General features: G+C 62.5%; 2 protein-coding genes across 2 annotated transcripts; both read left to right on the forward strand.

Moving 5' to 3' along the window:
• Positions 1 to 140: 140 nt before the first annotated feature.
• DAZAP1 (DAZ associated protein 1) lies at positions 141 to 17,905 on the forward strand. The gene is made up of 12 exons (XM_055127184.1): positions 141 to 360; positions 6,958 to 6,998; positions 7,363 to 7,529; positions 7,630 to 7,695; positions 9,137 to 9,244; positions 9,736 to 9,784; positions 12,477 to 12,559; positions 14,448 to 14,601; positions 14,916 to 14,945; positions 15,034 to 15,174; positions 15,628 to 15,804; positions 17,004 to 17,905. Exons 1-12 carry the CDS (start codon positions 332 to 334, stop codon positions 17,174 to 17,176), a joined length of 1,218 nt encoding a protein of 405 aa, XP_054983159.1. The 5' UTR covers positions 141 to 331; the 3' UTR covers positions 17,177 to 17,905.
• A 3,574-nt stretch (positions 17,906 to 21,479) lies between these two features.
• RPS15 (ribosomal protein S15) lies at positions 21,480 to 23,459 on the forward strand. The gene is made up of 4 exons (XM_055127477.1): positions 21,480 to 21,547; positions 21,911 to 21,996; positions 22,997 to 23,231; positions 23,321 to 23,459. The coding sequence occupies exons 1-4, from the start codon at positions 21,545 to 21,547 to the stop codon at positions 23,432 to 23,434; spliced, it is 438 nt and encodes a 145-aa protein (XP_054983452.1). The 5' UTR covers positions 21,480 to 21,544; the 3' UTR covers positions 23,435 to 23,459.
• Positions 23,460 to 24,945: the final 1,486 nt, after the last annotated feature.

A 24,945-nucleotide genomic window follows, 5' to 3' on the forward strand; every position in this document is an offset into this window, starting at 1 on the left:
CCCCGGGAGCGCGCTCGCCAACCCTCGGCGGCGAGGGCTCGCGGGACTACACTTCCCGGCGTGCCCCGCGGCACGCACGCACGCACGACGCAGGGCGCGCCCCTGGCCCCACCCCCGGAGGCCCCGTGCGGGAGCGCGCCCGGGCGTGCGCAGGGCGGCGGCGCGGGGCGCGGGGCCGCGCGGTGACCGTTGGCGCTGAGGGGAGGAGGCAGCGCGGCCGCCGCCGTTGCGCAGATCCGGGCGCGGCTGTGGAGAGGGCGCCGGGGCCGCTGACCTTCCGGAGGCGGGAGCGAGCCAGGGGGGCCCGGGGACGCCGAGCGCCGCCGCCGCCATGAACAACTCGGGCGCCGACGAGATCGGGTGAGGACGCGCGGCCCCTTCCCGTCAAGGTCACGCCGCGGGCCGCGCCGGGGGCAGCGGGGGTCCCGCCGCGTCCCGGCCGGGGGTGCCGAGGGGCGCGGGGCGGCCTGGAGTGGCCGCGGGGGGCGTCCTGCGGGGACCCGAAGGGCCTGGGGTGCCCGCGAGGGGTCTGAATTGCTTGGAGGTGCCCGAGGTGGGTTGGGGGTATTGGGGGAGCCCGAGGGGCGCCTGCAGAGCTAGACGGGTGGTCTCGGGGTGCCCTGGAGGACCCGGGGCTAGCCCCGGGGTGCCCGAGCGAGCCTGGGGGTGCCCGAGGCGCCCGAGCGGGGCTCTGGGGTGCCTGCGCGGGGCCTGGGGGTGATCGCACGGCGCTCGGGGGGACCTCGGGCTCCTTGCGGGTCGCCCCGCCTGGGCATTCTCCCCATGGGCACTCCCGGGGGACCCTGGAGACCCTCCAGTGTCGGGTTTCTCCTGGGGGACCCCCACATGGGACCCACCGTGCGGGAGAAGGGTCTTCCGCCGCTGCCTCTGTGCGGGTGGGACCCCCCCACTCGGGGGGCTCACGGCCGGCCCCCACGGGCCTCCCCGTCCCTCCAAAGTTTGGCTCCGAGGCGCCGGGAGCGGGCGCGGGGGGCTGCTGGGACTCCCCGGGCGGGCGCCGGAACTCCGCGGCGGGGAGGCGCACGTGGCGCGCGGGGCCCGGGGCTCGGGGTACCGCGGGGCCCAGCCCGCGCCGGCTCTCCGGGCCGAGGGTTCACCCCTAGGAAGGTCCGCCTTGCCCTGGGCTTCGGGGACCAAGGTCACCTGGGACCCCTCCCGGGACAGGGGAAGTTGTGTAGGGGGGGGTCCCCGCATCCGAGCGCCGCAGCTGCTGGTGGAGTTTGTAGTTTGTCGGTGCACCGTCCCCACCCGCTATGGGATTTACCGTAAAGAAAGAGGGACCCTGGGGCGCACGCTGGCGGCTCTGCTTCCGGGGGTTTTTCTGGGTTCCCCCCCTATTGGTTAAGGGCAGTTCTTCTCCCCCCTCATCCCCCCCCACCACACACACCTTCAGTAAGACCCTGCCTGGTGCTGCAGGGCACTGAGCACCCTGAGAAGTGTTCTGAAAGAGCAGAGGGGACTTTTGTGCTGGGGGGGTGTCGTGCACCCCCTTTCTCCTTAGGGTTCATGCCTCTTCCTGCCTGAGTCAGCGCCCTTCGCTCACAGTCTGTGTTTACACTTTGGCATCCACTACCCCCATGGTAGCCCCTAGCTGCAGGTTAGGCCTCTGCCATCCGAGGGCTCCCCAGAAGACCCCCACCACCACCACTTAGAGGATCCAGGGAGCCCCTGGGGCTTGACGCAGCTCCTCTGCCCTCTGGCCTGGGGAAAGCCGCTACACCCTCTGCGCGACAAGTTCTGGGCTGGGTGTGTGGGAAGGGGCCCTCGGCCGAGCAGCCCCTGCCTAGCTCCAGGAGGGAGTGACCTTGTCCGTGAGCCTCCCTGGTCCCCTCCTGCCCTTCTCTGTCCTTAGGTGGCAGGGGCAGAGGGGAAGAGGGGCCGCCAGCTGAGTGGCAGAGCTGGGGGGGTCTCAAGCTGGGTGTGGGGGGAATTCCCACCTGCAGTCCTGAGGACGGTGGGGCAGGGAGCCCCCCTGAGTCCCTTCTCTGGCCTGGCAGATGCAGCCCCTTGGCCTGGGGTTGGAAAGTCCTGAATCATGGGTGCCCCGGCGCCCTGTGTGAGGCCGAAGCTGCCACCAGGAGGCCTGGCCGCATGCCCGACAGTCTCCACGGGGACCTGGGCCTGGTGACGGGACCCGCCCTGCTCCGGGGGGCCTCTGAGGGCGGGGGCTGGCCGGAACCCACTGTGGGTGGGGTGGGAGCCTTTGACAGGAGATGGGGGGTTGCCCTGATGGAGCCTCTGGCCCAGAGTAGGTCCCACGGTTGGGGGCGAGGACCAGCCAGCTCCCCCCTAACCCGTCCCTCTTCTCATCTGACACCTGCATGTGGGGCCCGAGCCATGGGGCCCCAGAGGACACAGCCGTCTCTTGGGGGTTGGGGGGCAGGTACCCTACCTTGCCGGGAGTGGCCGTCAGGCCACGGAACGGGGCTGAGCCCCGCCACCCGCCCCTGCCCGGAATCTAGCGGTCTGCAGGACCCCCAGGGCCTGTTCCCAGTTCGCAGATGGACGCGGGTACCCAGAGGCCTCTGGGGTGGCCGGCTGTGGTATGGAACCAGAGAGAAGGCCGTGGAAGATTTTATCTGTCACACTGGGTTCCATTTGCGTCACCGGGGGCTGGTAAGAGGGACATGGGGGCCTGGCTGCGGGCAGGGGCGGCAGCATGGGGGTCTGTGCAGGCTGGTGGTGGTGGGGGATGCTGAGGGCCCCCCTGGGGCGCAGGGCTGGGCCAGGTGCCCCGTATTGGAGGGCGTGGGCCTGGCGGGCCACCAGCACAGGCCCGGAACTGTCGGCATCGGGGGGCGGCTGGGGGCGGTCCTGGGGAGAAGGGGTCTGTGTCTCCTCTTGAGGCCTTGGGAGGGTGCTGCGGTGGCGCTCCCCTTCCTTGGCCCCCCCGAACAGCTTTCCTGGGGCGCACATTGATTGAGACCCCCAGAATGTGCTGCCAGGGCTCTACCACACAGAGAGGGGACTGTCCTCATGGGACACTTTCAGGGCACAGCCTGTTCCCGTGTCTCTAGCAGAAGGTCTGTAGCATGGATCCCTACTTTTTTTTTGTGGGGGCAGAGTGCTCATTCACACCCAGCAGTGCTCAGGGATCGCTTTTGGTGGCGGGGACCCTCTGGGGTCCCGGGGCTCGGACCTGGGTTGGCTATAGGCAGGGCAAGCGTCCTCCCCGCTGTCCTATCACTCCCGTCCCAGGGGCCCAGCCACTTAAATGGGGGTGGGGGGCGGTCGCGTCTCTGAAAGTGGAGTCGTGAATGATAGTGTTCGAAAATAAATTTCTTTCTGCCTCATGACCGGTAAACGTGTGGCTTGTCAGCCCAGGGTCACGGGAGGAAAGGGTGAGGGAGAAGAAGAAGGGGAGCACCCGGGATGTGGGTTCCATCCCACAATGTAGAGCCCTGCAGCGCCTTTGGGGTGACACCCCCCATAGAGCAAAGAAGCAGAACTGCTCTCGGTGACCGAACTCCCCAGCGTGCCTGCTGGGGTCTCCCGGTGTGACACGCTCAGGCCACTGTCAGGCAGCCTGGCCGGTGCCATTCACGTTGTGCCCCCCAGGACTCAGCCCTGCAGTGGCCTGGCCCAAGCTCTGCCCAGCCTGGGGCCTCGCGGCCTGGGGTGCAGGACTGGTCCAACGTCACAGGGTCTGGGTGGACGCTAGTCACTGGGGAGGTCTGGGTATCCTCTGTCATAGCTGGGGGTCCTGGAAAGAGGGGCTTCCGGGGCGCTGGACTGGGGGTGGGTTCCCACAGCCCCCGGGCACTGGGGGGAAGCGGGCAGTGCTGGTCTCAGTGGGCAGGAGAGGCTGTGGGCTGGCACTCCAGTGTGCAGGGGCGCCCACACCTCCTAAACCCGGACTGGGGGTCACCCAAGCTGCTGATCGCCCAGTCCCTGAGGCTCCTGGGAGGGGGCTGTGGGTGAGGGCCCTAGCACTGTGCCACCCTCTCAGGCCGGGGGAGCCCCGTATCATCGGGCTGCTCGCGCTGCTCCTATGGGCCGGACCTGGGGTGCTTGCTGGCCACAAGGGCGTCTGTGTCGGGGGCCACCCGCACGTCACCCACCCCGCCTTGTTTTGTCTATAGGGTTGCAGGCCTGGGGCGCAGGTGGTGGCCAGGTACAGCCTCTGGAGACCACGGCTGCCCCCAGGAGTCAGCTGGGCCTCCCGGGACCATCTAGAACCTTCCGTCTGTGGGCCATGGAGAATGTGCCCATGAAGCAGGAGGACAGAAAACAAGATCCCGGGGGGCCAGAGCCATAGGACAGCGGGGAGGGCGTTTGCCTTGCACGCAGCCAACCCAGGTTCGATCCCCGGCATCCCAGAGGGACCCCCTGAGTACCGCCAGGAGTGATCCCTGAACACTGCCAGGTGTGGCCCCAAACCAAAATGAGCCCCAGGGCATCCCGCACAGCGTCATTCTCTGGAGCCTGTGTCCCTCCTCTCCTGTGCCAGTCAGCACGGCGTGCCTAGGGAGCAGCCATGGGCCAGAGATGCCGGGAGGGAGGCCCCATCCTCTCTCTATGGGCCCCCAAACCGAGGTGGTGTGTGTGGGCACTGGGCTTTGTGTGACTTCTAGGGGTTATATAACAACTTTGTGTGGACTCTGGTCCTGCTTTGTGTGGGGATTTTGTGTGGCTGCGGCTTTGTGTCGATGTTTCCATGTGTGGACACCAGGGTGGAGGCGGGGCGTATCTAGACTCAGGGTGTGGACGTTTCTCGAAGAACTTGGGTTTTGGGGCCAGAGAGAAAGTAGCATGGGAGGGTGTTTGCGTTCGATCCCAGCTTCAATCTCCAGTGTCCCTCCATAGGGTCCCCAGGCACGCCAGGAGTGACCCCTGAGCACAGAGCCAAGAGTCAGCCCTGAGCACCGCCAGTGTGGCCCATGGAGATATAAAGAGGGCTAGGGCGATAGCACAGCGGGGAGGGTGTTTGCCTTGCACGCGGCTGGCCAGGGGTTGATCCCCAGCATCCCATATGGTCCCCCGAGCCCCACCGGGAGTCATTCCTTAGAATACCCAGGAGTCAGCCTCGAGCATCGCGGGTGTGGTCCCGAAAACCAAAGAAAAAGTAAAGAAAAAGCTGGAGCGAGAAGCAGGGAGCACCCTTGCCTTGCCTGTGGCCACCCCAGGTTCGTTGCTGGCACCCCATATGGCCCCCTTGAGCTTGCCCAGAGCACTGCCTGGCGTGGCCCCAGCAAGATGCAAAGAAATAAGTATTCGGGGGCTGGAGTGATAGCATAGCGGGTAGGGCGTTTGCCTTGCACGCGGCCGACCCGGGTTCAAATCCCAGCATCCCATATGGTCCCCTGAGCAACGCCAGGAGTAATTCCTGAGTGCAGAGCCAGGAGTAACCCCTGTGCATCGTCGGGTGTGACCCAAAAACCAAAAAAAAAAAGAAATAAGTATTCGGTTCCCTGCAACCGCTCAGCCCCAGCTGGCCAGTGAGGGCAGAGCCGGCCCCTGTTCTTGGCCAGCTGGTGCCGCCACCCAGGACCTTTCAGATCTCCCTAATAGCCGCCCTTGGCCGTGCGCGGGACTGGTCAGACCAGTTCCTTCTGCCCGCCCTGCCCGGCGCCACACCAGGGCCAGGTGAACCGCCTTCTCCTGTGGTTTGGCCCCAGAACAGCGAGACCCGCTCGCGCACCAGCCCCGCTTCCGGCCCCGCCCCCAGCACCAGGCCCCGCCTCCCCAGGGCCAGGGCCTTCCTGCCGAGGGTGGTGGTGCCCAGCTGGGGCCTTGTAGGCTGGAGCGACACCTGGCCCTTGGGGAGCCGAGACTTCGGGGTGCGCAGGGAGGCCTCACTTTCCCCCTGCTGGTCAGCTGGTTCTTACACCTGCCCCCGCAAGTTGCAGACCTGGGGCCTGCGGCCATCTCAGCCTCTGAAAACGGGCTTGGGCAGTGCTAGCTCACTTAGTGTCCACCTCGTGGGTCAAGATTCTGGGGTGCCAGGATCAGAGCCAAGGCCTCACTCTCGCTACCCTGCATCTCCCCCCCCCACACACACACACTTCCTGGCCAGCCACAGCCTTGTGTTCTGCCCAGGCGGTGGTCAGTCACTTGCTGGGCCACGGGGGTGAAACATTTTGGGTTTCCCCTGTTTTCTTGTTGTGACCAGGGAGCGGACTGGGAGCTCACATGGGGGTTACACTCGCCCGCTGGGCTGGACCCCGGGGCCCCTTGCAGGCGGGGCTGTTCTCAGTGTATATACCGCCCTCCTCCGAACCCCAGTGAGCATCGAATTCAGCCCCCTTGGACTCACGGTCCTGGCTTTTGTTTTTTGGGGGGTGGGTGGGGAGGGTTCTTGTTGGGGGCCCTGTAGTGCCGGCAGTGACACGTACCAGGCATTTGGTTTCCTTTGGGTGGTGCTGGGAATCAAACCAGGACCTCGAGCATGCTGGGCAGGTGCCCTACCAGCAAAGCCACTTTCCTGGCCCTCCGAACCGTGAGCCTCCATGCCACTTCCATGCCTCCGTGAGCCTGAGAGTCCAGGGGGCAGGGGGGACGCAGGCTGAGTGCTGTAGCCACTGAAGCGCTTCCCCTGCCACACTGGGGATTTGGGGGCTCTTGAAGGACGTCCATTGGGGTCTGCTGTGTGACACCGCCTTGTGCTGCCGAGAGCAGGGGAAGCTGGGCCGAGGCCTGTCCGTTCAGTCTGGGCAGCCAGGAAGGAGGACGCTTGTCCGTCCTGGGGTGCTGTGCAGGCCCAGACGGATGGGGACCCACGTGCGGGGAGGGGAGGCCCTCCTGCCGGTCAGCCCTGGACTCGCCCTTCCCTTCTCTTTCCTCTCTCAGCTGCTGATCCCGGCTCTTAGAGCAGACCTGGGGGTGGTGAGGGTCCGGCTCCAGATGGGGCGCATCAGCATGTTAGTGGCCAGGTGTCCTGCTGATGGGCTCACCTGGCTGGCACCTGATGGTGACGGGGGTTTGGTTGTGTTGCAGAAAACTGTTCGTGGGCGGTCTGGACTGGAGCACCACCCAAGGTAGGCTCGGGGCGACGCCGGGACCCACCCCCAGTGGGGCACTGAAGCCACAGCAATGGTCTGGGGCACTGGAGGTGTACCCCTCCTTCCCATGCCACCCAAGGGCACTGGCAGTGTGGCTAGGGCTTACTTCCTTGGCTGTGCCATGCCAGGAGAGCTGTGTGTGGGTGGCTGGGTGTGTCTGTCTGTCTGTCCCTGCAGCACAGGGCTCAGCCGAAGTGCCTGTGCATGTCTGTGTCGGTGTGTGACTGTGTCTCTGTCGTCGCTGTGTGCGCGTGTGTGCGTCCATGTGTGTCCGTGTGCGTGTCCCCGCGGCGTGGTGCTCAGCCCCGGCGCCTGTGTGTTCTGCCCCGGCTCCGAGCAGAGACTCTGCGCAGCTACTTTTCCCAGTATGGAGAAGTCGTGGACTGCGTCATCATGAAAGACAAGACCACCAACCAGTCCCGAGGGTTCGGCTTCGTCAAGTTCAAAGACCCCAACTGTGTGGGGACGGTGCTGGCCAGCAGACCACACACCTTGGACGGCCGGAACGTGAGTGGGGGGGCAGCTCTGGGCCGTGAGCCGGGTGGTGGGGGGGTGCTGGCCGCGCCCGTAGCCTCACACTCACCCCCGCTGTCGGCCTGTCCTGCAGATCGACCCGAAGCCATGCACACCTCGCGGGATGCAGCCGGAGAGGACGCGGCCCAAGGAAGGCTGGGTGAGGGGCAGGGGCTGGGGAGGGCGCACACTGGGGTGTGTGTGTGCGGGGGGCGCCGACTTTTCCCACCTGGGGTGGTGCTCAGGGGACCCTGTGGGTCCCTGCAAGGCTACATTCTGACCCCCCTTGAAATTTGATCACTCTGGCTCTGGATTATTTTTTTTGGGGGGGTGTAGGGGGCACACTCAGCAATGTCAGGGCCCGTGAGGAATTAATCCTGGTGGGGTTCAGGGTACCCCGTGGGGAGCTGGAGAATAAACCGTGGTCGGCCATGTGCAAGGCCTGCGCCCACCCTGCTGTACTGTCGCTCCAGCCCCTGACCCTGGACCGTTTTTGGTCACTGATTTTTTTGTTTTTTAGATGGCACCCAGCAGTGCCTAGGGCTTATTTCTGGCTCTGTACTTAGGGGTCGCACCTGCTGGGCCTGCAGGGGACCTTGTGGGGTGCCAGGGACCAAACCCAGGTCAGCCTGGACCCCTTCATATGGTGGAACCGAAAGTTCCTTGCTGGCCCTGAAGGGCAGCCTCCGGGCCCCACCTCCCCTGAGAATTGCTGGTGGCCAGGGTGAGCGCTGGACCTCCCTCTCTCCACTGGTGGCCTGGTGCTTGGGACTGCAGAGCCGTGTGAGCTGGGGGGCGGGGGGCCCATCCCCCTGCCCCAGGCCAGTCCAATCCAATGCTGTGAGTGCCGCTTGGCCCGTGAGGACTTCTTCTGACAGTGGGGGTGCCCCTCGCGTGCCCGGCCTCTGCCCTTCTGCTTCCCACGGGTGTCTGGACCCGGCGGCAGGCAAGGCCGATTGGGTTCCTGCACATCTGCGGGGAGTTTGAGCCCAGGGACACCCCGACATCCTCACCCACCCCCATGAGCCCTGCCGGCTGCACATGGGGGGGTTCTTGCCGTGCCTGTGGCCAGCCTGGGCTCGATCCCCAGCCCCCCATGGACTTGCGCCGTTCCCCGCCAGGCGTGAACCCTGAGCACCTCCAGGTGTGGTCCCCGCCCCAATAAAGCCAATTGCTCTGGGACTGACTTCACCCAGGAGCGTCGGGGAGAGGAAGATGGGGCTGGGGGGAACTGTGTTTCGGGAGCCCAGGAAGATGTGGCCCCTTGCGGTGACCAGCCTGGGGCCGGTGTCACACCCTGAGCTGTGGGGCTCCCTGGGGCAGTCTGGAAGGGGAAGGCCGAGAAGAGGGTAGGCGGGACCCTGGCAGCATTTTTGCCTTTCCTCCTCCCCTCCTGGCTCCCAGCCTTGCTCCCTGCATCACTGAAGGTAGCAGGACCAGGAGTGCCGGTGCCACCCTCTGCGACCCACCCTCTGCGACCATTGGCTGAGGAGGGTGGGGGGAGGGGCGTGGCTTGTCGCTCTGGCCTCCAGCCTGCATCCCGGGGCCATCTGAGGGGCTCCCCATGGGAACTAATTTTGCCTCTCCTTTCCACACTGCAGAAAGGACCCCGGAGCGATAACAGTAAATCCAATAAGATCTTTGTCGGGGGGATCCCGCACAACTGCGGGGAGACCGAGCTCAGGGAATACTTCAAGAAGTTTGGCGTGGTGAGTCCCGGCCCCGCTCCCCAGGGAGGGCCTCGCTGCTGGTCACCGGGACTGGGGGATGCGGGGAGACAGCAGGGTCTGGCCTGGCCTGCTGCCCCTCTTTAGGGAGCGCTGGCCCTTGCTAAAGTCTGTCCCACCAGAAATGGGGTGCTGCCCTGAGACAGGAGCAGACCGTGGGGGGGGGGGGTCAGGCCTGCAGGCGTGTCCTGCCTCGTGGTGGCTGATGGGGGTTGGGTGGGGCACTTTCTTCCCAAGCCTCCTAAGACCAAGATTTCAACAGAATCCCCCCAAGAAATCGCAGCCCACTCATGGTGGGGGGGGTTGTCTCCCTGGGACTCGCCCTGGCCCCTACTGGCCACGTGCTCTGGGGGACAGGGATCAACACTGCCAACTCCCCACCCAGGAGGCGGGGTGGGGGGGGGGGGCGGCGTGTGCTGAGGTGAAGTGGGGGACGCACCCTTCCCAACCCCTCGAACCTCTTCTCTCGGCAGGTCACGGAGGTTGTCATGATCTACGACGCGGAGAAGCAGAGGCCTCGAGGTAAAAGAGATGGAGTTCGGGTGCCCTTCCCCCCCTCAGATGGCAAACTATCTCACACGTTGGGGGGTGGGGTAGCGAGTTGGCTCGACAGAGGGTTGGGGGACAGACCACCGTTCCCACTAGTTTCCGCTGCCCCAGGTCAGACCGCGCCCTCTTGGTTGTTTTTCTTTTCTTATTCTTTTGGGCCGTTTTACCACCCCTGGGTCCGGCCTGGAGCAGTGTCCACACGCTGTGTCCCGGTCGTCCCTCCCCACCCAGCTGTTTGGTCCCTCCCTTCCTTTTTTTCTTTTTGCCGATTTCTTTTTTTTTCCTTGGCTCGCTCGTGCGTGCGTGCGTGCGTGTGTGCTTGTGTGTGCGGGAAGCGGGGATGAGTGGCCTCCGCAGCCCTCCCGGAGGCCCCCGAGCTTCACCCCCTCTCCATCCCCACCCTGCACGTCCCAAAGCAGCTGTGGCCTGGGGCGGCGAGCATCCAGTTTTCCCTGCCCTTATTTTTTCCCTCCCCGCCTTCCTTTTTCTTGCCCGTTTTTTTTTTTTCTTTTTTCTTTTTTTTTTTCCTTTCCGTGTGTGTGGTTGCTGCTGCTGTCCCTGGCCGGCTGGTTTCGGTTCCTGGACGGCTTCTGTATGGGCTGTGTGAGCGAACCCGTGGCCTGGCTGCACCGGGCAGGCCCCACCGCGCCCCACCGCGCCCTGGGCGCCGCAGCATGCCCGCCATGCTGGAGAATAGTTTGCCATTTGAACTCCCCCCCCCCTCCTCGTTAAGTAACTGCATTCCTCCCTGCGTGTGGATTAAGCTTGTTAAGTCTTAGTCTTACTTTTAATTTAGACATACATGCTTAGAGACGTACTTTTAAGTGTTTCATAGTCGAGTACAGTAACGCTAAGTAAGTTATTTTCCTTTTCTCTCTGTGAATTGTTTGTGATTAACGATCTCTCTTTAGATTTCTCTTCTCCAGGTGCTAAATTCTATCACACAGGTACAGGCCAGGCCCGCGGTCAGAGGAGGGAACGGGCTTTGCTCCAGTGGGGTGTAAACGAAGTTTCAGTGTGTTTCTGTTCCATTTCCTCAGTGGTGATGTCGCCTCTTGCAGACAGACAGACAGACAGACAGACAGACGCACTCTTAGACGCCCCGCCCCGGGGCTGTAGCCCAGCGGACCCCGGGTTTTCAGGCACCTCTGCCGTTTTGAGAACTGGTCAACTTTTAAATCTGCTCTTCACCCCTGTGCTGTGTTCCCCGTTTGCCTGTGAACACCCCAGGACGGGAGGCTGAGGGGAGGCTCTCAGCGCCCCAAGTCGCCCCTCGGGCCAAGTGGGGCCCCCTGGGGTCCTGGCCCTGTCTGGGTCCGGGCGCCCCTGGGCACTGAACCATTCGGCTTGGCCTCTGCCATCATCGCCCTCAGCGTGGAGGGGCTCCAGTGCTAGGCTAGCAGAGGGCAGGGTCTCTCACCACCCCCCCTCCTCAAGGCAGGGCCTGGACCCGGGGCACCCAGGGAGGGGCCCCTTGAGGTTTGATCTTCCTGAATCTTCCCGTCTCCCCCAGGAGAGAGCCTTCCCCGCTCACTATCCCCTCACTCCGTCCTGCCCTCCCGGCCTCACCCCCCCTCACCCTCCGAGTCCTTGTCCCCGTCCTGTCCCCTTCTCCGATGGCGCAGTTGGTCTCGGCACCCGGCCCGCTTCCCGAGGCCCCTGATTCCTCACCTTCCCACCCCAGTCTTGTCTCCGCTGCCCCTAGACCCCGTCAGACCAGGAGACCCGCGGTGGCCGCTCCTGCCAGTGTCCCCCACCCCGCCCCAGCCCACCCCCTGCATCCCACCTCCCACACCGTTGTCCCGCAGAGCAGATGGTCCTGGGTCCTGCCACAGTTAATCCACCAGACAGAAGGGACATGCCACGGGGGCCGGGCGCTGTGCCCTTCAGACCAACCAAACTTCGTTTATACTGCCACTTGCTTGCGTTTGGGAAATGCTAAATTTTCCTCCCTACCTTGGAAAACATACATTTTTTTTTTCTCAGTGTGTTCCTTTTTTTTTTCCCTTATGGGTTTTTTTTTTCTTTTTTAAAATTTTTTGGTTGTTGGTGTTTTTTTTTTTTTAATTTTTAATTTTTTTGGTAATTTTTAAAAATTTTTTATTTCGATGACACGGTGCCTCTCGCTCTTGCTGCCAACGGCAGATTTGACCTGCTGGAACCCGTTATGGCCTGTATCTTTGTGTATCTTATTGACGTAGATGTGTACAGATAGAGCCGGTTTCCATACGTCTGTTGCGGACAGGACTCTCGGGCTTCCCCAACCGCGTTGGGCAAGCTTGGCGAGGCACTAACCGTGTAGACACGCGCTTCCGGTTAACGCACTAGAACGGTACCGGCAGCCGCGCCCGCGGCCCAGCCCGTGGCAAGCCGAGGGGGAGAACCCCGGGTTTCAGAGAAGCCGCAGCCCTCGCCCCCCCCCCCCCTGCGGCACGCAGCCGCGCAGAGGCGGAGCTCTCGCCCGGCTCCCTGCACCCCGCTCCCATGCAGCGCCCTCGCACCCCGCAGCACTGGGCCCCAGCCCTGGCTGGCCCTCCCCCACTCTGCGGCGGCGGCTTTGCTGGAACCCTCGGGCGATCCCTCGGCCCGGCCCCAATACTGTTCATCATCGTGTTCTGTGTCACGACACCCCTGCTACCTTGATTCACTCTTCGTCGTTGGCTAGGTTTTGGATTTATTACTTTCGAGGACGAACAATCAGTGGACCAGGCTGTCAACATGCATTTTCACGACATCATGGGCAAAAAAGTGTGTAGTTGTAGTTTTATTTTACCTTAAGACCAAACCAAGTCTTAGGCAACTGAGGGGTTTCACTGGAAACAGACAATCCTTCACCGTCAAGCCACATGGGCCAGGGTGTGGGGCCAAGCCCCCCTGGTTCCTGAGCAGCGGCACGGCCGCGCCTGGTGGTGGGGGGGTGGTCCCCGGAGGGTGGGGGCGGCGGGGGGGGGGCGCCCCGGGGGGGAGGGGGCGTGGGCTGGCCTCCAGTGAGATGGCCGGGTTGCCTCAGGCTTGGTTTCTGCCACCACTCCTTCAGATGTGTGTCCCCGATTGTCCCACGCCGCCCACTGTGTGCCGCGCAGCGACCCCCCGAGAACTGAGGCCCCTTTCAAACTGAACGAAACATCCTGAAGGATTGGTTTCCTCCGATTGGGTCACTTACTGTGGAACTCGGTCCCGGCCACATTCTGATAGAACTTGAACCATGCAGTCAAGTGACCTCGGTTGTTCATCTTCATACTGTGTTGCTGCCGCAAGGTCGCGGGGCGCAGAGCGGCCCCAACTCGCCCCCCCTCCCCCAGCCCGGGGCCCGCTGGGGCGTGCCGGGGCTGCTGGAATCCTGCGTGTACGGTTTCCTCCAGCTGGCCAGGCCAGGCCAGGGGGCAGGCCCTCCATCCCCCGGCTCTGCCGGCAGCCCCCGTAGGGTGCCTAGTGTGTCCCCACCCCCTATCTGGGGGTCCCCACATGCAACACGCCCTGCTCATGGAGGGCCTCTGCTCAGGCACAGGCACCCCCGACTGCCTTTGGCCCTGACCAGCCCAAACCACACGCCACCGTTACTGCCACCTCATGCCACCATTGCCCGCAGGTCCCAGGGCCGGGGACAGCGGCTCCTGCTTTGGCAGTGGCCAAGTCTGCTGGGCACACCGAGCACTGAGGGACCCTCCCCGTCCAGAGTCAGGCCCTGGGTCCCCACTGTCCCCAGTGGTGGACACAGCGCCCCAGGGCTGACCTGTGCAGCCGGCCCCTCCCCTCAGCCCTGCCGCCTCGTCACCCCCACAGTGTCCTCAGGGCCCGGGGAGGTGGGCAGAGTGCTGGGCCGCCCGCCACCACCCACCAGGTCCCAGTCTGAGACCCCCCAGAAGGACCCAGCCAGCCCCGTCTACACACTCACTCAGGCCACGCGGGCCACTGGGGGTCAGGCTGCCCCCGCCCAGCGCAGGCTCCTGCCACCGCAGCCCAGAGAGGCCCAGAGCTGCCGGGTCCCTGAGCCGCCGAGCGAACACAGTATGAAGATTGCTTACTGATTCCAATGTCCATTTTCTTGCATGTTTGTTGACTTTTTTGTTAGCCGTAATGTAAGGTTCTCTTTACCACATCCATCCCCTCTGACACTATTTTGAGTTAATGAGATGCTCTGACCCTTAGCCTGGGAAGGTAAGTCCCTGTCTTCCTTAGTTACTGGAATACACGCCTAAGTGACACGTGTTTCTCAGGTATGAGCACCCAGGGCAGGTGGGGGGCGGGCCCCCCCAGACCCCGGACCCAGGAGGCAGCCATGCGCTGCTTCGGGCGGGCTTCCCCGGGACCCGGACTGCTGTCCGGGTCACACCCACCACCCACAGGGTCCCCGGGCGCCCCTGACTTAGAGCCACATCGGTTGTACCTGAGAAACATTTTATTTTTTTAAGCAAAAAAAAAAAAAAGTAAAAAAAAATCGACAAAACTTTTATTTATTTATTTTTTTTAAGAAATAAAAGCTACTGACCTTAAAATAAGGTTTATAGTTAAGTATTTAGTTTTTAAGTCGTAATAAGATGCTAAGTGTAGTCGTAAGTTACCTGAGGGTATTTTTCTGACGGGAAGGGGGTCCCCGACCCACGGCTTCCCCTGAACCCCAGCTCGGTTTGTCTAGGTGGAGGTGAAACGGGCCGAGCCTCGTGACAGCAAGAGCCAAGCGCCGGGCCAGCCAGGTGCCAGCCAGTGGGGCAGCCGGGTCGTGCCCAGTGCTGCCAATGGCTGGGCAGGCCAGCCCCCGCCCACGTGGCAGCAAGGATATGGCCCACAAGGTAAGGCCCGCACTGAGGGGACACGGTGTGGGGGGGGCGGGACATGGGGCGTTGGGGGGCAACCCCTTGCCCAGAGGACTCGCAGGCCTCCTGCTGTGAAAGTGGACACTGACCCTCACCCCGCGCCATCTTTCCCTGGCAGTGGGTGCCACCCCTTGTCTTAGCGTGTTGCTGCCCCTGGTGCAGGGTGCCAGGCCCCTGAGTTGGAGTCTGAGTCCTGCCCCTACCCGGTGTGGGAAGGGCCTTGCCCGCCGCCGGCCTCATCCTACAGGGGCCCTGTGCTGACCGTTCCCCTCCCTCTGTTTCCCCTTTAGGAATGTGGGTGCCAGCAGGACAGGCCATTGGTAAGTCTCTGTCTGTGTGTTGCGGGGTGGCCGGTGGCCGGTGGGTGGGGACGGCCCTCATGCCCCCCTCCATGCTGTTCTGTTGCAGGTGGCTACGGCCCCCCGCCCGCGGGCCGAGGAGCGCCCCCGCCGCCCCCGCCATTCACTTCCTACATCGTGTCCACGCCCCCCGGAGGCTTCCCCCCACCGCAGGGCTTCCCCCAGGGCTACGGCGCGCCCCCGCAGTTCAGTAAGTGGGTACCCCAAAGCCAGGGCGGCTCTGCTGGCCGTGTGCTCAGTGGGGAGGGTCCCGGGGGTGCAAGGGTCTGTGAGTCTCTGCTGGAGACACTTGTCCCAGCACAGTGGCCTTCACATTATTGGCTTGGTCCCTTTTTCTGGGCTCGTCTCTGCTTCTAAGACCTGGAGCGGGCCGCTCTCCGGGCCACGATGAGCTTGCTTTGCCCGGCACGGGCGCCCCATCTCTGCCCAGGCCTGGGCGCTGGCGGTCTCACTTGGTGCTGTACAGTGTGGGGACAGGGCTCCTGGTGCATGTGCCTGGACCCTGGTCCCATGGCTGATATCCACCCCAGGTGCGCCCCCTCCTCCGGGGAGCCCCTCTCCGGTGGGGGGTGGGTGCAGGAGGCTGCGTGTGGCGCCCGGGAGACGCCCCCAGCCCCTGCACACACCTTTCCTGCTCGTGCAGGTTTTGGCTACGGGCCTCCGCCTCCACCACCGGATCAGTTTGCCCCTCCGGGGGTCCCCCCTCCACCTGCCACTCCGGGGGCAGCGCCTCTGGCCTTCCCACCGCCACCATCTCAGGCCGCCCCCGACATGAGTAAACCCCCGACGGCACAGCCAGACTTTCCCTATGGCCAGTACGGTGAGTGCCTGCGCCATCCGCATGGTGGGGATGGGGCTGGTGAGGTGGGGGTGGGGGAGCGCCGACGAGAGGCCCCAGGGGCCTGGTCTGAGCCGGGGGGCTGGGGCAGGCACCCCAGGACGGGGCTCTGGGAACCCTGGCGGGTCCTGGCTGCCCGGCATGGCAGCTCTGAGGCTGCCCGTGGCCCTGGCCTCGGTGACACATGTGGGGTCGTGCCCCGTGTTGGCTCCCGCAGGCTGTGGGTCCAGGCGGACGCTTCGAGGCGCTAGTCTGTCTCTGCAGGGCCGTGGGGGAGCAGCTGTGTGGACAGGCTGAGCGGGCCCTCGGCTTGTACCAGGACGTCACCCCGCCTTCCCCAGGGACCATCCCCCCCACACACCCCAGAGTGGGGCGCAGCCCCCAGAAGGCCCCCGCCCCTCTCCCCGGAAGACAGGTGTGCGCCAGGCCCCCCGCCCCCGCACAGGATAGTTTCGGGGCCTGGCCCCACCCTGCGGGCTAGCTCCTGCGTGAGGCACCGGCGGGGGTGCACGTGTGCGCCGTGCGAGCCGCCCCGCCAGGCCCCCCGGGGCAGTCACCCTGTCTATCTCTCGCCAGGCCTGGGTTCCTATTCTCCAGACCCGTCGGGCTTCGGGCCCATACTTTGTTTACAGTCTTATGGTCAGGCTGAACAGTGATGTGGCCTAGGTAGGTGGCGCCCCCGAACCCACGGTCCCCCGGTCCCCCTCTGCCTGCACCCGGGCCACGGACATGCGTCCTCTGCTGCCCCGGGCGGGGGTGGACCGGCGGTGTCCCTGGGCTGGGCCCTGGGCCGGGCCTTGTCCACTGTGTGGTCCCGGGGCGCCCAGAGCAGGCTGAGCAGAAGCGCCCTCCGTCCCCAGGGTGCCAGGCCTGTGCCACCGCTGCCGCCACGCTCCCGCCAGGCCTGTGCCCCCGGCCTGTGCGCTGGGGTGCGGCCGCCTCATGTGGGCCTGCAGCAGCCAGTCTGACCCCGCATCTCCCCCGCCCCCCTGCAACCGCCAGACTTTTGAGCTCTGGCCGCACCTGAAGAACCACCCTCAGAGACTCGGGGCGCCACCGGCAGCGGCCCCCCAGCCCGGCCCGCCCCGCCACAGCAGCAGAACAGGGACCTCGGTCGGCCCGCGGCCGCTGCACTGGGCAGCGCGGCCCCTGCCCGGCCTCACTGACTCTCTCCCCAGCAGGTTACGGACAGGACTTGGCTGGCTTCGGACAGGGCTTCTCCGACCCCAGCCAGCAGCCCCCTTCGTACGGGGGCCCCCCGGTGCCAGGCTCGGGCGGACCCCCTGCCGGCGGAAGCGGCTTCGGCCGCGGGCAGAACCACAACGTCCAAGGATTCCATCCGTACCGCCGCTAGCCGCGGGCAGCGTGGCCCGCCGAGCCCCAGGCCCCGCACTTGGGAACTCGTGACAATCACAGACTGGGCGGAAAGAGGCGAAGACAGGGGGGAGGGGGGCGTTGGCTCTGGAGGCGGCTGTGGGTGCTGGACTGAAGTTTTTCTATTTCTTTCTCTAAACCCGTCAGCACAATAAAGGAAAAGTCACTGGTTCAACACAGGGTTTAAAAACGTCTACAGCTTTGATTCCAAACTTCAGGCTTCTTTTCTTTTTTTTTTTTCTTTTTGGAAATTTATTTTCCTCGAGCCTTTTGTTTTACCGTATATTGTAAACTTTTATGTTAAAGAAAAAAAATAGACATTTACCAATTGTGAGATTTTTAAGAGAATTTTCTACGATGTATACTTGGCTTATTTTTTAATTTAAAGCAGGGCTGGGGGTACCGGGGCAGGAGGCCCCTCCCTGCCCTCCGGATGGGACTCAAGGGTCCAGAAACTCGGGAGCTTCAAGCAGAAATCTACTGTGTGTTTTTTGGTTGTTTTTTTTTTTTTTGGTGGTTTTTTTTTGTTTGTTTGTTTGTTTCTTGCTTTTGTCAACCGAGCTGCCTGCAGTGCAGGTGCTGGGGGGCCCTGTCTACACCGCAGCCCCACAGCACCGGGGCTGGAGGCCGATCTGGCAGGAGCTTCAGGGCGTTTCCCACTGACCAGTCTGACCCTGGTTTGAATAAAGAGAAGTGCGTTTGGACTAGAGACCCACTGTGTCCGTTTATTTCCTCTTGCGTGACCCTGCCCAGGGTTGGGGGGACCTCGCTCCCTGCTGGGAGGCTGGGTGGATATAGGGCGCCTAAGCGAGGCGCCCAACAATAGATTCCTAGGTACAGAAACTGGGCCGCAAACTGGGACCTGATATGGCGTGGCTGGGGGTGGGGGCAGCTTACCTGGCTCGTGGCTCTAGTGCTAGAGATCGGGGTCCCCAGACCGTACCCCAGCACAAGCGAGGCACAAGCGAGATCCCTGGAACAACAAAACACCAACATAGAAAGGGAAGGGTTGGGGAAGAGGCCAGGCATGGCTGTGGGGGTAGCAGGGGCCGAGTGATAGGACAGCGGGGGGGCGAGGATGCTTGTCCCCCATGTGGCCAACTTGGGATCTATCCCTGGCATCCAATATACCCCCTGAGCCCTGCCAGGTACGGCCCAGTGGTTCCCTGAGCACTGCCAGAAGCAACTACTGAGCAACTTCGGGTGTGACCTAAAATCTTTTTAAAAAAAGGGGGGGGTCCTGAGCAATAGTACAGCAGCTATTGCAACTACTGAGCACCCCCAGGTGTGGCCCAAAACAACTGGCACACAGGGAAAAGGATCCTGACATCAGACACCCCCATATTCCCAATTTGCAGAAGGCCCTGAGTGGACAGTGGGACCCCCACCCCACATTCCATTTGAAATCCTCAGCCAAATGAAGTTCTGCTAGCCACGGGTATCGCCAGTCGCATTCCTGTCTTTCACGTGTGAGGACCTGGGTCGGACCCCCAACAGTGCAGAGAAGCAAACTCACATGCAGGTCCCCTGCCAAGGCATCTCCTGCAGCAATGGAGGCACAGCCAGCCAGGACGCCCCTGAGCCAGCCCCCCACCCACCCTGACAGGAGGGACAGCTCTTGGGGGAGCGGGGTACACTGGAACTGGGAACGGGCACTTCCCCACCTTGTCAGCTGTCCCAGCTCCACACTAGCCCTGTGTGGCAGGGGATCCGCTCTACACCGTGGGGAAACTCAGGCGCCTTGAGTAAGGGGCAGGGGGCAGGGTGCTGTCTTGTTCAGGGCTACAGCAGGCCACCCCCCTCCCACCCACAGTCCCTGGTCTGTGTCTGATTATTTTGTTTGGGGACCATTTCCAGCACTGCTCAGCCATCAGCCCTGGCAGTGCCAGAGGATTCTACAGGGTTCTGGGAATTGAATCCAGGTCGGCCGTGTGCAAGGCCACGCTGTCCTGTCTCCCTGCCCACTCCCTGCCCATCCCACTCCCCACCTGTTTGACCTCTTGTCTGTCCCCCTCCCCCCTTTCTTTTTTTTTTTTCTTTTTGGGTCACACCCGGCAATGCACAGGGGTTATTCCTGGCTCATGCACTCAGGAATTACCCCTGGCGGTGCTCAGGGGACCATATGGGATGCTGGGATTTGAACCCGGGTTGGCCGCATGCAAGGCAAACGCCCTACCCACTGTGCTATCACTCCAGCCCCTCCCCCCCTTTCTTGATTCTTTGATTTGGGGCCATACCCAGCAGTGCTCAGAGCTTACTCCTGGCTCTGTCCTCAGGGATCACCCCTGGGGATGTTTGGGGGACTCTAGGATGCCGGGGAATCAAACCGGGGTCAGCAAAGGGGCAAGTGCTGTATTAGCTCTTCAGCCCTTGGAGTGATTTCCTTCTGAGTTATGCTGAAGTCTACCAGGCCTATGTTGTTTATTTTTCACTTTTGTTTATTTTTGCTTTGGGCTTGGGGTGAGGTTGGGGTGGCACCGGGAATCACCTGCAAGTCCTATATTCTTCCCTGAGAGTTTATATGTTTGGAAGTGGGTCTGCGGGGGTCAGAAGGGGCACACCTGGCAGTGTTCAGGGCTTTTCATGGCCTGGGGAATCATGTCACACCTGAAAAGCGGCACCCTGTCCTTTGAAATACCTTTTAACTAATTAATTATTTTAGATACTTGGTTACTCCTGGCTCATGCACTCAGGAATTACTCAGAGGACCAGGATGCTGGGAATCGAACCTGGGTTGGCCACGTGTAAGGCAAATGCCCTACCTGCTGTGCTATTGCTCCAGCCCCTGAGAGATACTTTTTTAGACACTCTGTGTTACTTTTTCAGTAACTGTTGCACCAGCCAATTTGCAAATTATCAAATTTTGTCTCACAAAGGCTGCCTGGTCTTTATCAGGAAGCCCAAGTCACACCCTGTCCCACACCCACCTGTCTGGTCTGATACCTGCTGACTAACGTATCGAGTTATTGTCGTACCTTTTTATTTTTTTCAATTTTTTTTGGTCACACTCTGTTATTAAGGGTTTACTTCTGGCTCTGTGCAAGCAAAGCAGGCAAGCACCTTACCCACTATCCTACAGCTCCAGACCTTTCTTTTTGGGTCACACCTGGCCATACACAGAGGTTACTCCTGGCAGTGCTCAGGGGACCATATGGGATGCTGGGAATCAAAACCATGTCAGCCGCGTGCAAGGCAAATGCCCTACCCACTGTGCTATTGCTCCAGCCCCTCCAGCCCATTCCTACATCCTATCTGGATGCTTTCTTTGTCTTTGTTGTTGTTGTTGCTGTCCTTTTAGCAAGATACATTTTTATTTGTTTTTTGTTTGTTTTAAGCTTTTTGGGTCACTCCCTGGGGTTAGTCCTGGCTATGTCATCAGGAATTACTCCAGGCAGTGCTGTACTATTGCCCCACGTTGTTTTTTGTTATTGTTTTTGGATCACAACTGACAATACTAGGGCCACTCCGAAGGATTACTCCCGGCGGTGCTCAGGGAACCATATAGGATGCCTGGGATGGAACCAGAGTCGGCTGCGTTCGAGGCAAGAAGAAGCCAATCTGCTGTACTACTGCTCTGGGCCCCCTAGGCCGGCTCTTATCTCCTCCCTGGAACTCATGACTCCAGTTCCCGGACAGCATCTGCTGCAAACAGCAGGCTCTCCATAATTGCTAGGTGGATTGCATTATAGAGATTACAGAAATTAAAGAATCAGATCAGGCGTTCAAACCTCAAGAATCTCTTCATGGGAGGGGCCAGAGTGATAGCACAGTGGATCGATAGCACAGCGGGTAGGGCGTTTGCCTTGCACGCGGCCGACCTGGGTTCGATTCTCAGTATCCCATAGGGTCCCCCCGAGTACCGCCAGGAGTAATTTCTGAGTGCAAAGCTTGGAGTAACCCCTGTGCATCGCCAGGTGTGACCCAAAAAGAAAAAAAGTAAAATAAAAGAATCTCTTCATGGGGACTGGAGTGATAGGACAGCGGGGAGGTTTTCTGCCTTGAGCACGGCTGACCCGGGTGCAATCCCGGCATCCCATAAGGTGCCCCGAGCAACGCCAGGAGTAATTCCTGAGTGTAGAGCCAGGAATAACTCCTGAGCACCGCCGGGTGTGACCCCCACAAAATAAAACAAAACAAAAAAAAACAAAAAAAAGAAATTGCTTTGGAAAAAAAAAATCCCTTCATGAAGGCCCCGCATCCTGCGCTCTGGCCTCCGGTCAGCAGGGGGCGCGCCTCAAGCGCTGGCGGACGCAGAGCGCGCGCGCAAGCCGCGGGGCGGAGCTCGCGGGCGTCCTCGCGATAACTGCGCAGGCGCGGCGCAAGCTGGCCTTTCCGAAGCGCCGACGAGATGGTGAGAGCTGTGGCTCCGGGCCGAGGGACCGGGACTATCCGGGGCCATCCGCCTTTGAGGCACGCCAAGGGAGCCTGAGGCCACCCGCGCGGCCACGGCAGCCGCCTCCAGGCCTCCGGGAACACGGGATAAGGGGATGCTGGGTCGGCCCGCGGGGTGTCGCTCCGGCCCGGCCTGGGGAAGGCCCGCGCGGCGCGGCATGACCCCGCCGAGTTTCCGTACCGCGGAGCCGCGCCGGCTTCCCGCGCCGGCCGCGCGGTGCTGTGTTCTCGCGGGCTTCCCTAAGGGGGCTCGATCGCGTGCGTGCCGGGGGGAATGGGGGGCTCTCGGGGCCCTTCTCACGCCCGCCCCGGACCCCCGCAGGCGGAAGTGGAGCAGAAGAAGAAGCGGACCTTCCGCAAGTTCACTTACCGCGGCGTGGACCTCGACCAGCTGCTGGACATGTCCTAGTAAGAGATGGGGGCTTCCGTGGGGCGCGACCTTTGACCCTCTGACCGGGTGGGCGGGGCAGCGCGTGCAGAAAACGCGCCTTGGGTGCCTCTGGGCTCAGTGTCTTGTGTTTCTTTTCCCTTTGGGGGCTGAACCCGGCCGTGCGCAGGGCTTATTCTGGCTCCTCACTCAGGGATGTCTCCTGACGGGACCCTAGAGGGTGTCGGGCCCGGGTCGGCCGCGTGCAAGGCAGCACCCCGCACTGACACTCAGGGCTCAAGGACTGGTCGCTTCTGTTTGGGGAACGTGGCCAGGGGCTGGAGAGCAACTAGAAGGGATTATGGCGCCAGCCTAGCACGCGGCCGACCCTAGTTGCATACCCAGGGCCGCCAGGAGTAGCCCCCGAGCACCTTTGGGTGGGCACCTCTCCCGCTCCCCCCACCTAATCGCAAAGCGCAGCCATCAGGATTTGACATGTTGGGAGGCATTGGGGGTTGTCATCAAACATTTTGGACTTTGTTGTGGTGGCTGCGATGCTGGGGGTGGGTCCCCAGGCCCTCACGCGTGCTTCACACCTTGGAGCCTCACCCCAGCCCTGTCCTCTAGGGGTGAGGGATCCTGGCCCCAGGTGGGAGACAGGCTTGCTAGTAGAAGAAAGGGCCTTTGCTAGATTCTTTATCTTGGCTTTGGGCCGGTGCTCGGGGCAGACTCTGGTGCTCAAGGATCACTCCTGGCAGGGTCCGGACCCTGCGGGCTTGGGAATCAAAAACCCTGGTCGGCCGCGTGCATACAAGGCCAGTACCCTATCCAGTCGGGGGTGCCAGGATCCAGCCCTTAGGGTTGGAGGGGGGAGAGAGTGTGTGTGTGTGCGCGCGCGCGCAGGGGTGCAGCGCTACAGCCCTGGTGCGTGGGGTTTCTTGTCCCCAGATTTCTGGGCCCCTGGTTTTCTGGAGAGCGGGTCGGGTGTGAGCGTGTGCAGGGGGCTAGGCCACCCACCAGACCCGCCCCCTGTGTCCGCAGTGAGCAGCTGATGCAGCTCTACAGCGCCCGGCAGCGGCGGCGCCTCAACCGCGGGCTGCGCCGGAAGCAGCACTCGCTGCTCAAGCGCCTGCGCAAGGCCAAGAAGGAGGCGCCGCCCATGGAGAAGCCCGAGGTGGTGAAGACGCACCTGCGGGACATGATCATCCTGCCCGAGATGGTGGGCAGCATGGTGGGCGTCTACAACGGCAAGACCTTCAACCAGGTGGAGATCAAGGTGCGTGTCCCCAGGGGGCGCTCGGGGGGGGGAGAGGGTCAGGGTGTGCCTGCGACCCGCACCCTCACTGACCTGTGCTCTCTCCGCAGCCCGAGATGATCGGTCACTACCTGGGCGAGTTCTCCATCACGTACAAGCCCGTCAAGCACGGGCGGCCTGGCATCGGGGCCACCCACTCTTCCCGCTTTATCCCCCTCAAGTAAAGGCACCAGTAAAGCCTCGCACGGACCTCCCGAGTCTGTCCCTTCGTTCCCGGGAGCGGGAGGCAGGACACAGGCGCATACAGGGGCACAGCACCAACTTGGCCCTCTCTCCCTCTCTGGGCCCCGCTCCCCCTCACCTTGCTTTCTGCAGCCACCCTAGGTCCTCGAGTCCACCTTGCCTCCTGGAGAGTCTCTTGTTTTGTTTGGGGGGTCACACCCAGCAGTGATCAGGGCTGGCTATTGGCTGGGCTTGGGACCATATCGGGTGCCAGTAAGCGTCCTGCTCTGGACAGCCCCCTCCTGACTGGAGGGGGGCTGGGGAGGGCAGGAGGTGGTCTCGCCTCTGCTGAGCGTGACCTCAGAGTAGAGCCTTGAATTGAAGTGCGTCCATGCCTCTTGGGGATTGAAGGCCTGCTTGCAGCTGGGGAGACACTTCTCGCATCAGGGAACACAGGGTGGATCTGCTGGCCTTGGTGAAGGGGGTGGGGTCAGCACGCTGTCCAGAGGTTTATGGTCCTGTGAAGTGACCAGAAACAAACTTGTTGAGGGGCTGGAGAGATGGCACAGTGGGGAGGGCGTTTCCCTTGCATGCACCCAACCCGGGTTCCATTTCCAGCATCCCAGATGGTCCCCTGAGCACCGCTAGAGTAATTTCTGAGTTCAGAGCCAGGAATTACTGTGCATCACCGGATGTGATCCAAAAAAGCAAAAGAAAGAAACTTGTCTTGGGGCAGATGGGGGGGGGCCCACCTTCTGGCAGGGCCCGCAAGCTCCTGACTTCTACCTTGCCCTGGTTTCTTCTGGTACTCCTTCACAGACCCAAGCAGGGCAGGCTGGAATTCAGGGGCAGGTGATGGGATCCAGGGAGGTGCATCCCCACAGCATGGGCCCGCTCTGCTGGCACGGGAACGAGTGAACCGGTGGAGATGCTGTGTAGACCCCACCGCCAGGGGGCACCCTGCTCCCGTGCCACTAGGGGCCAGGAGGACTGTAACGCTCAATATAGGCAATAGGCATTTGGGGTTCAGGTGGGGGTACACACGTGGTGGTGTTCCGGGGGTTATGTGGGTGTTGGGGATGGAAACCAAGTCAGCCGCGTGCAAGGTAAACACTTTCTAGATCTTCAGACCCTGGGCTCAGCTTGGACATGTGGTTGGTCAATTTGAGGTCCCAACAGCCTTTCCCCGGGGCTGCCCCACACACCCTGAGGTCAGTACCCCTAGCCTAGCCTACTTCTGCGCTTCCCCACTACCCACTGGGCAAGGTGCTGTGGCCACGCCTCCCATTAGCTCGCTGTGCTCCTTGGCACCCCAGGCAACTGTCCTCTCCGGCCCAGGAAGCTCAGAAAGGGGGCGCGGAACGCTTTGCTTCCCTTCCCTTGATAGTACCCTGGGGTGACTGCGCATCCCGTTCCCCAAGCGGCGGCCCGCGCGCCGCCAGGGGGCGTACCCGAGCACGCCTCCACCGCTGCCGGCTCGGGGCGCGCACTTCACTGGCCCGTTCCCGGGATG

Source organism: Sorex araneus, chromosome 2 (genome assembly GCF_027595985.1).
Source record: "Sorex araneus isolate mSorAra2 chromosome 2, mSorAra2.pri, whole genome shotgun sequence".
NCBI lineage: Eukaryota > Metazoa > Chordata > Mammalia > Eulipotyphla > Soricidae > Sorex > Sorex araneus.

Coding starts and splice junctions, on each gene's coding strand:
- DAZAP1 (XM_055127184.1), top strand. CDS start 332: ATGAACAACTCGGGCGCCGACGAGATCGG. Junction 9,245..9,735: donor ACTTCAAGAAGTTTGGCGTG/GTGAGTCCCGGC, acceptor TTCTCTCGGCAG/GTCACGGAGGTTGTCATGAT. Junction 14,602..14,915: donor GCAAGGATATGGCCCACAAG/GTAAGGCCCGCA, acceptor TTTCCCCTTTAG/GAATGTGGGTGCCAGCAGGA.
- RPS15 (XM_055127477.1), top strand. Junction 21,997..22,996: donor CAGCTGCTGGACATGTCCTA/GTAAGAGATGGG, acceptor CTGTGTCCGCAG/TGAGCAGCTGATGCAGCTCT. Junction 23,232..23,320: donor TCAACCAGGTGGAGATCAAG/GTGCGTGTCCCC, acceptor CTCTCTCCGCAG/CCCGAGATGATCGGTCACTA.